We start from the raw sequence: 11740 nt of genomic DNA on the forward strand, positions 1-11740 counted from the left end.
CAACCCTCCCCAGGCCACAGCTTGTATGTTGACTGCTGGAGCTGCCCACCCTTCATCACTGGTGGTTCCATGTGGACAGTTTCTTCCCATCTTCTCAGTGCGGGTCCCCTTCCCAACCTGCTCATTCTAAGAAAGCCTTCTCACATGAATAGAGCCTCTGCTGTGCCCACCTGCTGGGACAGAGCATGTGCCCTGGGGTTCCACCCTTGTTCAAACAGCCTGATCTGCCTCCTTTCTCGGAAGTTCGGGATCCCAACTCCCCCACAAGCCATTTTGGTCGCGCAGTCTTTCAGTCACACAAGACATTCATTCACCCTCCGCCCCATCGTAAACCATGAGACCGAAACGGATTGAGAATTTCAAATGCAGTTTATTGCAGCAAAACAAAGACATGGGAGAGTTTCAGAGTGCTCCATAAAAGACAAACGACTCGCAAACACCGTATGTACAAAAACCAAAGCAGCTGAGCGAGCTGCGGGATACAGGATGCTAAGGGGCGGTCCAGAGCACTGAGTGCTTTGGGCGCTGCAAAGAAGCCCTGGGTCTGACGTCCTCTTTGAACTGTCGTGAAGGTGGTGGCAGTTCTGAACTGTTACTCGAGCAATACATAAAGTGGGGTCGTTACCAGGGGACTCAGATTGCTACTAATCTGAAAACTTCTTTGGAGGCAGAGCAGGGGAGGGAAAAGCGCAGAGGAAAAAGGCTAAATCGGTGCGACTAACCATAGCTCTTTTCTCCAGTAAGGCTGGTGCAATTGACCTTGGTCTTGTCAACCATATTTGGTCGTGATGGGAAGGGAGAGCTAATGGGCCGGTGAGCACCTCTCTATCTGGTCCCTCGGGAGTAACTAGTGGAAACAAACTTCACGCTAGAACTGCCTCCAGAGGACTTAACGCCCCCGGAGCTGGATCCTCCACGGCCTCCTCCAGAGGAACCACCGTAGCTGCCTCCGGAGCTGCCACCGCCCCCTCCAGAGCCACCTCTGTGGCCCCCACTGCTGCCGCCGGAGCCACCGTGGCTGCCGCCGCCGCCGCCACTTCCGGAGCCGCCGCCGTAGCTGCCGCCTCCGGAGCCACCGCCGTAGCTGCCGCCTCCGGAGCCGCCGCCGTAGCTGCCACCTCCGGAGCCGCCGCCGTAACCGCCACCTCCACCTCCGGAGCCATATCCGCCGCCGCCACCTCGGCTACTGCTTCCGCTCATGCTGGTGTGGCTGGTGCTCACCGCTGCAGAGAGACTCACTCGGTTACTCCCCGTCCCTCTCAACTCATCCCACCCGGCAAAGCGCCCCGAGAAACCGGCTTGCACTTACACACGCTCACGTTGGGGGTGCACTCTCCAGACATCCTGCGGGGGAAACAAATCAAACCCTTCAGGACACGCACCCTCTCAGCGCCCCTTCCCATAGGGCATATCCTAGACTCTCCCCAGTGTTCCCCATGAGAAAGCTGATCCTTAGCTTGGTGCCTCCCAAGCCTGTCGGTTTTCTCAGCCTGGCCTGAGTCCAAACAGGGAGAGATCTCCCTAAATCAGACAAGGCTCTTAGAGTTGGCTGGTGGGGCTCAGCTATAAAGGCTATGTCAAGAGATTCAGCCTAGCCCCAATAAATCGTTCCATTTCAAATGTAAAAGAGGAATGGGGAGGCAGGCAGGGGACAAGTCAGAAAAATCAGAGTGGAGAGGAAAGGAAAAGAAGAAAGAAAAGAAATTAGGGCTTTGTGAACACAGGTCCTTGTTTCTACCCCCATGTAGTGATTTCCCAACCCAAGACAAATTGCAATCAGAAGGGAATCCCTGAGAAGTGACCGAGCTGAAAGGGACCTTCCTCACCTGATCTCCTCTCCCTCCAGGAGGGTCCTGTATGTGGCAATCTCCATGTCCAGGGCCAGTTTGGTGTTCATCAGCTCCTGGTAGTCGCGGAGCAGCCTGGCGAGTTCCTCCTTGGCTTGTGTCATGGCATCCTCCAGCTCGTTCAGCTTGCTCTGAGCATCTTTGAGAGCGTTCTCACCACGCTGCTCAGCATCGCTGATGTTCTGTTGCATTTGTGCGATCTGGGAACAGAACACAGTGCATTACATGGGCACATAGTCCCTAATGTCACCTGGATCTTCCCATCATGTCAGCCTCCCAACCTCAGTGGACCAGTACACTGAGGCACACAGAACCACCAGCCCTCAGGTCGCCTTAGCTGACTTCCTTAAAAAGGTGATGATGCAGTTGCTTCTCCTGGGCCTGACCTAAGGTGCTGAAGTCTTACCACACACCAACTTTGAACCTTCTGACTATGTCTCCTCACTCCTCAGCTCCTAAGCCTGCTCTGGTCAGGGGCTAGGCCATTTACTGTGACCATCATTTTTTCTCTACTAGGTCATTTTCACAAAGTTCCCTTGAGAGTATCCCACATGAGAGCTAAATTCTGAAAGCTGGCATCGACCCCAAAGAGAATGGAGAAAGTAGTGTAGCATTGGAAAGGACTGCAAGACTCAAAATCAGGAAAGGTTTCCCCTGTGGCCAGAAGGTAACCCCATTTTGCTGTAACTGAGGGTACCTGCTTCTTGACAGCATCAATTTCAGATCGAAGTCTCTGGACAACTCGGTTCAGCTCAGAAATCTCCATCTTGGAACTTTTCACACTGTCACCATGTTTACCAGCAGTGACCTGCAGCTCTTCATACTAAAGATGACAGGTTGGCTCAGTTAGACATGGGTAGAAACTGGTGTGCTTGGGCACACAAACATGCCAGCAGGCACAGGACACCACACCAGACCTTCTAAAGAACCCGCTAAGCCCGCATGTGTTTACCTTGCTCTGGTAAAATGTCTCAGCTTCTGCCTTGCTCCTCTGGCAAATGTCATCATACTGGGCCTTGACTTCGGCGATGATGCCGTCCAAGTCCAAAGTGCGGTTGTTGTCCATGGACAGGATGACATTGGTCTCACTGATGTGTGTCTGCATCTGAGACAATTCCTGGAGGACACAACAGTCCAATGACTCTTACAGAATCAAAAACCAGCTCAGAGGAAGAACTCAGGGATTGGAAGGGAGGCAGAGCAGTGGGATCAGGACTCAAGGATCTCTGTCGAGGTGTTTGAAATGCAAGTGTTTACCTCACGGTAGAGTGCTGTGAGGAAGTCAACCTCCTGTTGCAGGTTGTCCACCTTGGCCTGGAGGTCCACTTTGGTCATATAAGCCGAATCCACATCCTAGAGGAGCAGAGGTATCATAAAGCCATGTTCTTTCCAGGATGGGCCTCCTCTCTCTAGCCATAAAGGAATTTTCCTAGTAGAAATGGAATTTGGGATCTCCTCCTCTTTTCCCCAGTTAAATCACAGTTCTAGACTGTTCCAGCTCTTCATGCCATAGAAAGCATGCTTGACTTGCTGAGAACTTGGGGCTAACAACATGGTTCCTCTCTGCCATGGCCCTTATCTATTGTTTTACAGGTGAGTTCCACCCCACAGAATTGGCTCACCTTCTTGATGGTCACGAATTCATTCTCTGCATTGGTCCTCTTGTTGATCTCATCCTCATACCTGCAGGAAAGCAGAGTTGACTGGCAGTTAAAGGAGGTTGAGGCCTGAAGCTCGGTGTTCTAAATTAAAGGAATCACTGCCCATTACTGCCTCCCTTCACAAGCAATGTCAGCTTCTGAGCACTCAAATCATTTAACTACCATCTTCTGAGAAGATGATGAGCTTGGTTCTGGTTGTTGTTTTCATGCCCAGTTGATTTGCCCCTAACTGAGGGAAAGCCATTGTTACATAAGTCATATTCCCAGCATATCGCTTTCCAGAAATCCTCTGGTTCAATCGTCAGCTTACGCCCGACAAGGCTCCCTTACTTGTTCCTGTAGTCTTCCACCATGTCCTGCATGTTCTTCAGCTCCGAATCCATCCGTGACTGGTCGCTCTTCAGCTGGTCTACCTGCCTTCTGAGGTTGCCAATATATGACTCAAAGTAGGGATCTAAATTGTGGGTCCGGGTGGAGGTGTCCACCTGCTGCAGCAGCTCCCATTTGGTTTGCAGCACCTGGTTCTGCTGCTCCAGGAAGCGCACCTAGGAACAGAAGACCCGTTAACCCAAGTGCAGGAATGGGGTCTGTTTGGCCACTGAGCAAGACCAAGGCTTCGTTTGAAAAAGAACTTCAAGTTCCATTTGACAGCAAGAGACACAGGGAGAAGCTGATTGAGGTGACATCAATCTCAAAGCAAAAAACAACCCACGGGTTAATCCAGAGAAGCCCTGGAAGAGAGTAGCTGTATATAGTCCAGCTACAGGAATTCCAGTTACAGGAATGATGCTTTGAAATGGAAATGTCATATTTAAGAAGTCTGCCTTCCAACTGTTTTTAGGCAGATAGAAACTTAAGTCACCAGGATATATACACTGTTCAAAGGTATGTTAGGGAAATATTAAATTGGATTTGAAGTTTAATGTGGCCAAATTTATATTAACATTATTGATAAATTAGCATGAAGGTCAAACATGGCTCATGTTTTTCTAGACCTGAACATTGGAGTATGTGTATTTTTAAAAATCTCCTCCCTAATCCAATACTCATGGGGAATTGCCAGGGAACAGCAGTCCCTCTGACAGCACAAGATATTTGGTGCCAACCTACTCCATCCTTTCTGCTACTTCACAGGGTACCCTTCATGGCCAGGAAGACCCTTAGGGGTTTCTTATTTGCACCCTAGAAAACTCCCACTAGCCCCATGTCTATATAATCTTCAGTCAACAGATGTGAGTTCAAGTTCTTAGTTCAAGAGCTCAATAAAAATGCAACAGGATGTCAGACACGCCCATTCAGGTTCTCTTTGTCCAATTAGCATCACTCCTGAGCACATGTCCCAGAATTCCATTCCACCTGTCCTTTCTGTCATCAAATGCAGACACACAATGCCAAGTCTACCCCATCTTGATGCTCGGTCTCACAGCCTCGGAGCAGCTAGCTCTCCCTGAACTCCAAGCAGGTGAACTCACCTTGTCGATGAAAGAGGCGAATTTGTTGTTGAGGGTCTTGATCTGCTCTCTCTCCTGAGACTTCACTTTTTGAATCTCAGGGTCGACCTCCACATTGAGTGGCTGCAGGAGGCTCTGGTTGATAGTGACTTCCTGGATGCCACCAGGGGGGCAGACAGGCCCCATACCACCCCCAAATCTACCACCCCCATATCCTCCACCACCAAAACCACCTCCACTGCCAAAACCACCACCACCAAAACCACCGCCACCAAAACCACCTCCACTGCCGAAACCACCACCCCCGAAGCCACCACCACCGAAGCCGCCACCACCGAAGCCGCCACCCATGCCACCACCCATGCCACCACAGTGTCCACCTCCAGCCACACTCATGGAGATGCTCCTGCCACCCCCAAGGTTAATAAGACTTTTACTTCCAAAGCCACTACCAGAGCCCCCACTTCCACAGAAGCCTCCTGAAAACCTCCCACCGCCGCCTCCTCCGCCTCCTCCACTGCGGCGCACAGAGCAGCTGGAGGATTTACGGTGGAAGCTGACCAGGCCTGCAGAGCCGGAGCTGAAGCCCCTGCCGCCCCCGACCCGGCATATAGACCTGGAGCTACACTGTCGACTCATGCTGGCTTAGAGGAAGAGCAAAGACAGAAAGGAGAAGGAAGGAGCTGAGAACTCCTCTGCCTTCTGCCCAGCACCAGGCCCTTTTATACTGGGAGGAAATTGGGCTTGGTCCTCGGAGTCAGCGGAGATGCAGAGCCTGCAGAGGGTTTGGTTTGCCTGCAGCCATACAAGATTTTTACGAGCCTCAACAATACGATAAACACCACACACCTAGCTCGCAGGATGGGCTCTCAAAATTGCTGTGCAGACAAGATTGACTCGTGTGGTAATCATTTTATCTGACAGGCTCTCTCTCCAAGTGTGCGTGGCTTTGAGAAACTAGGACCCCACATTGACTCCTTGGTGTTTCTTGATAGGATTTTGTATTCCCCACACACAACAGTATGCATGCCTGCACTCTCAGCCTGCCACTGTAGGCTACTTGAGGAGCAGGTGCAATTCCAAGAGCTTGGACCCCTAAAGGAGCTCTCATTCTCCCCAAGATTGTCCTTTGAAACCCCAGCACTTACCAAATTACACCTCCTGGAACAGAGTAAAGGCTTTGGAAGCTAAAAATCAAATGTCTTCTAAAGCAGGCTTTTACAAATGCACTGTACTGATTGATTCAAAGAAAGGGCAGCTGTCACCTAGCAGGATAGATGGGCAGGTGGTCTGGAAGCACCTGAGGGGAACTCTGTGTTCTCTCCTAAGCTTCCCAGTTGTTCCTTTTCGAAGATAAACACGGAGCAAGAGATGGGCAGGAGGCCAGCAACTGAAAATAGGTGGTGTGTAAATGCCAGTATAAAATGTGGAGTGGTGAGATGGGTCGATACCTAGGACATGTGGTAAAGCAAAGTGGGGAAGTTGAAGCATGACAGTGGGTTTGGAAGGGACGGCAGTCATGGAAATCTGGCAAACCTGACCTGAGAAGTCCACAGTGTTTCTAGAGTCAGTCACAACTGCTATTAAGGGCGGAAAGTGGGGGAAAGCAAGTCAGAAGCTGATCATGTGCCAGGAACTGTCTTACGGTTTATATGCAGTAAGTTCATGTTCATAGCAACTTTGAGAAAGATATTAATCTACCCATTTTTAAATGAGAAAAATGAGGCAGGAGGGTTGAAAAGCCTCCCCATACCTCCATAAGTGGTAAGTGGCCATTTGGAATGTGAACTGAGGGTACCTAGCTAAATACAGTGTATAAGATCCATGTTTTTATATGTCAGCATGCAACTGAGTTCACATTCTCCTGTGTGCTGTGGGGAAAACTGGATGGCTTAAGATGCCGTCCTGCTGTGGAGGGCTCTGAAAGAATGGTGATTTTATCCTGAGTCCTTGGCTCCTGGCACATGGGAAATATCCCTTCAATTCACTGCGAGAAGAGGAGCTTGAAGATGAGGGAGATTCTGCTTCTGTCCAGGTGTCAGCGTAGGCAGTACGCATCGCACCAGTCTGGGGCCTTCCTGGAGAGCAGTAGTTGATCGATATTTACAGAATGTAGTGACACTAAGATCTGGAAAGACCTGAACCTACACCAGTGATCACTTACGAACTTCTTAGAAGCCTGGCATGCTCCCCACCCTCGATGCAAATGGAGAGAAAGACACCTTCTGGAGGAGCCTGCTTCTCTGGCTTCTAGCTCCTTGTGAATGCACGGGAATTCCCCTCTGTACAAACAAGCTCTGAAGGAGAGGGGCATCTGTAAAGACCATCCTCCCCAGTTCCAGGCAGCTCTGAACCAGGGAATTTTGCCAACCCTCTGTGCCCTACTATCAAGCTTTCTCTTGTGTCAGTGTTTGCCTACCCTCCTCCAAGAAGTACCCAGCCTGTCCTCTGCCCCCCACTCCTCCAGTTCCCACAGCACTGTCTTCTGGAACTCTGTCCTAGTGCCCACATCCTTAGGCTGTTCACTAACCATCTCTTTAGGGAATGAGTAATCCGGGTCTTGGGAACAATGGGGACTGGAATGGCTTTGGTGTGCTAATAATGACTATTGCCTAACCATCTTCTGACAGGCAATCAAAATTCTTGTAGTCCAGCATACTCCCTTATGAGACATATCATTCGGCACAATCGATTCCTTCTAGCATTTTGGAGGGGTGTGCATATGTGTCTGCATGCATGTGTATGTGCATATGTGTACCAGCCAATGACAGATCTTTCCAATGAGCCCTGCTTCCCTAAGCAAACAACAGAGAGAAAACCAGGCAATGGTGACAGTTTATGGCTCTGCAAACACATGTTCTAGCAGGTGCCCTGAGACAAGGAAAGGCAGGAACTAGAAGGATCAAGAAGACACAAAATCACCCCCAACTTAAGTTCACATGGCTCACACAGGACACATGTTGTTTCCCACCAGAGCCGGGTGAACTATGCCGTTGAACTCACTATATGAACCTGAAAGCTGAGGCCTGGAGAGGCTTAACACTCTCCAGCTAGGATAAGACACATGTGGGACCAGATCCTGGGCTTTCTGATGACCTTCCTTCCAACATGGAGAAAGCGAGGGGACCTGGGGATGATTCTCATCTTCTCGTGCTCGAGGCTCCACCCGCAGGCCTGCCTACCACAGAAGTGAGAATACAGCTCCAAAGAAGTAGACGACATCTGCCCAGGTTGTAGAGTCAATTCTTGGGGATGCCCCAGTTTCTGAATCGAACCCCTATTCTCTCCCCAGAGCTCATTTTTAACCCCTAAAGGGTGGGAACTGCAGGACTGCTAGTGAGCCACAGTTATTTCCTAGGATGTCCTAGGATTCAGGATACCTTAAAAAACGCCTGTGAAATAAAAGTGTAAGCCACACACTGGGAAAACACAGACATGAATGAAGAGGAGAAACAGCCCAAACTTCTGCAGGTGCCTGGCACTGGCGGGGGCTGTACCCCGTGTAGACATTGCTGAGAGGTACTGGCCCCACTTTAAGAAAAGGTAACTTGGGCTCATAGAGGTTGAAATGTGTGCCCTGGGTCACTAGATGGTAACTGACAAGTCAGGCTTGTCCAGAGCTCATGCCTCTTGACCTTGGCCTGCCTGCGACCTGCATCACATATACCGTCTCTGCTCAACCACAAGCGGTGACACCCCCCCCCCCTTTCCTCTGTCTCTCTTCATTTTTCCAGTCTGCTTCTTCTCTTTCTGATAAGGCCTTCCAATATTCTGGCAATTTGTTCCAAAGCCCATCCCACAGACAGGCTTTAGGCACACACACACACACACACACACACACACACACACACACACACACGCACACGCACACGCACACGCACACGCACACACACAGTCTCACATCCTGATTAGCTGCTCTAGACCCTCATTTCGATCTACCACACCACTGTAATAACCAACCACTCAGCTTGTCGGTGGTCAGCCCAGACCTCCCCTTCTCCAGGGAGGTTTCCTTGATTAACATCATGCTGCTGTTCTGTTGGACTGTTTCCCTCCCCCTCCTCCCCCCACGAGGTTACTGCCTTAGCTGAGCATATGCTGATGTACTGGCTCTTTTGCAGGTCTGTGTCTGTATGCTTGTTCACCAATACTAATCGTCCACATCTCAGGGGCTTCTCAGCCCCCTTCATGGGCCCCAGCAATGGAAGAGATAATCCCAACAGCACAAACTGAGAGCATTCCAGAACATCTGCACTGGCCCTTCCCCATCCCCCACCCCGCCACTGCTGCCAAGAGGCAAGCTTTGGGGCACAGCAGGGGCAGGTGTGGTGATGATGTTTTGAGAGCTTTTTGAGGGATGGGACCTCGAAGAGAATTAAGAGGAACATGCAATGACAAGCCACCCAGCCCTGCGGGACTCTTCCAGGGCCGTGGGAGAAGGAAATTTCAGGGGAGTGGGGAAAGCTGAGGCCTGGGAGGAGTTCAGGGGAGTCACAGACAATGGGGAGGCGGGGTGAGATGTTGAAAGCTGACAAATGGCTGAGGAGGAGCCGAGGCTTTTTAATGACAGATGGAAAGGTGCAGAGCAAGGGGCAGATTCATGGAAGGCAGGTGGCAAAGAGGACAGTCCCTAAGAGTCACTGCTGAGCAGTGGAGTAGCCAGCAGAGGCCGGAGAGGAGTGAACCCAAGAGGCCTATGTAGGGGAGAGATAGTGGATGCTGTATCAGTCTGTACAGGGGTGGACTGGGGGGAGGGGGTGCCGTCAAACTCCTGATTGCACATTTCTAGCTGTATGACCCTAAGCAGGTCACCAATCCCCTCTGAGACTAAGTTTCCTCATTTGTAAAATGGGGGGGGGGCGTAAATCTACCTTCCAAGGAGGCTGCAGGGTGTAGAGGGTAGGTGGAGAGAAGGAAGCCAGTAGCCCTTGTATTTGGAAGGACCCAAAAGCTGATAGAATCACTGGGAAACTTTTGGTACAAGCCCCTTGCTGAAAACTGTCAAAATACTAAGGTTTAGGTTCTTGAAACTCCCCAGGACTTGCAAAGACCACGAGTTTGTCACAAGGAAGATAGTGTTGCATCCCACAGAAATGATGCTGGCCGCCAGCACCTGTAGCAGAAGGGAGGCAGGGTCAAATGCAAGGAGCCCTGGCTGAAATCATGGAATGCCTGTTCTGTACTATAGAGCAAAGCCCCACAGGGGGCAGTAGGCTGGAAGCCAGGCTGCAACTTGGAGCCCCCAGAGGCCTTCCAAGCTTAGTTAGCATTGGGACATTTGGAAATGATTGTTCATTCTGGAGAACCTCCCAGATGCCCAAGTTCCCAGCCCAACCCAGCAACAGAGCATCGATCAACTTGAAGACATCCAGTTTTCTGAATTGATCAGAAAGATGATAAAAACCAGGGCAGCAAAGCCATAAGAGCAACAGAGAGCTTGAAGAGGGACTGCTGGAGCCCCTGGCTCTTTAATTTGAAGATCCTCCTGGGCCAAAGGGCTAGGCAATTGGGTGGCAATCTCAAGACTCCTCCTTAGACTGAGAACTTTCCCAGCCCAGACACGCACATCTCATCCAAGGTCAGATGGAGTTAGAACGGTGGTGAGCCAATGACTGTTCTTCCTGTTCACCGTGTCCTAGATAAAAATCTCTGCAGCTGAGAAGCTGGTGGAATTAAATTTAGATTTCTATTGTGACCCGCCCTGCCACAGCCTCCCAGGGGGAGGAGCAGCTGGCAAAGTTCTCCTGGAAGCCACACTAGCTCCTGCCAGTCGGTATCTGATGGGTGATGGATGATGGGCCAGCTTTGCTCTCCTTCTGGCTACCTTAAGGGAAAGCACTATCTCAGCACTATGGAATACCTCACCGAGCCCCCGCCGGGGCCTCCTAGGTTCTGTCACAGTGACAACGGAAACCACATGAGCTGATACAAGCTAGGCCTTCTGTACAGTTTACAGACTTGTTTGTTATTCTCACTGGGATTGATCTGGGTGTGATGGCATTGGCCCTAGTGAGACTGCTCATTGACCAAAGAACCTTCTCTAGAGTCTTCTGATGGCTCCCAGTGCCAGACTCCGTGGTTCAAGCCCTAGAGAATTCCCTGTTGCCCAGAACATAAGCATATAGACTCTGGATTCTAGACTCTGAGAGATCTTTGCTTGCCTCCTTCCCCTCTCCCACCATGCCCCTGCTCTGGAGCACCTCCCTGCGCACAATCCTAGAACTGGGACATTTGGTTCCCTCCTTCTGGTCCAGTTTCCATTGCTCTCTGACTAAGATAGTCAAGTCTTCAGGAGTTAGGAAAGGCAGGGCTGTGTTTTCTGGGGCAATCCCACTCCTGCACAGAAGGATGGGAAAGACGGCCTATGACTAGCCCCATCCTGATGCTTTTTCCCAGAGTCACCCTGGGTTCCCTTCCAATCGTCATACATATATGAGTGATCCCAGGTCACACCCTCAGCTGTGTCTAGTGCCGCCAGAAAGTTCGGGTTTGTTTTACGGCCCTGGCTTGGCGCTTGGCCTTCCCTGGTGTCTGACCTTATTCTTCCTATCAAACATACAAAGCAGGATCCCCTATTTTCCTCTGGCCCTCCCACATGCACGCTTAGGGCAGCAGAAACGTGAAGTGCCTCTGTGCACATATCCCCATCATCCTTTGTGACTTCCCTCAACCCTCCAAGGGGCCTCTCTCATCGCAGCTAAGCAGTTGGTGTCTCTCGCACAGAATCAAATCTGCTGTAGCTCCACCTGTCTAAGTGGGTCATCAGCTGGGGCCAAACCTC

At 50.8% G+C, this 11740-nt stretch overlaps 1 protein-coding gene across 1 annotated transcript; it reads right to left on the minus strand.

Annotated features, from left to right (window-relative positions):
- Positions 1–350: 350 nt before the first annotated feature.
- On the minus strand, positions 351–5664 carry Krt1 (keratin 1). The gene is made up of 9 exons (XM_006981872.4): positions 4981–5664; positions 3839–4053; positions 3470–3530; positions 3105–3200; positions 2800–2964; positions 2545–2670; positions 1827–2047; positions 1310–1344; positions 351–1223 (listed from the first exon to the last, which is right to left on the minus strand). Exons 1-9 carry the CDS (start codon positions 5596–5598, stop codon positions 826–828), a joined length of 1935 nt encoding a protein of 644 aa, XP_006981934.2. The 5' UTR covers positions 5599–5664; the 3' UTR covers positions 351–825.
- Positions 5665–11740: the final 6076 nt, after the last annotated feature.

The sequence above is a fragment of the Peromyscus maniculatus genome, chromosome 20 (genome assembly GCF_049852395.1).
Source record: "Peromyscus maniculatus bairdii isolate BWxNUB_F1_BW_parent chromosome 20, HU_Pman_BW_mat_3.1, whole genome shotgun sequence".
NCBI lineage: Eukaryota > Metazoa > Chordata > Mammalia > Rodentia > Cricetidae > Peromyscus > Peromyscus maniculatus.

Excerpts from the sequence above, each read along its gene's own strand:
- Krt1 (XM_006981872.4), bottom strand. The coding sequence starts at position 5,598 with ATGAGTCGACAGTGTAGCTCCAGGTCTATATGCCGGGTCGGGGGCGGC. Across the intron at positions 2,048-2,544 it reads TTGATGCTGTCAAGAAGCAG|ATCGCACAAATGCAACAGAA; the intron begins GTACCCTCAGTT and ends TTCTGTTCCCAG. Across the intron at positions 1,224-1,309 it reads CACCCCCAACGTGAGCGTGT|CGGTGAGCACCAGCCACACC; the intron begins GTAAGTGCAAGC and ends GTCTCTCTGCAG.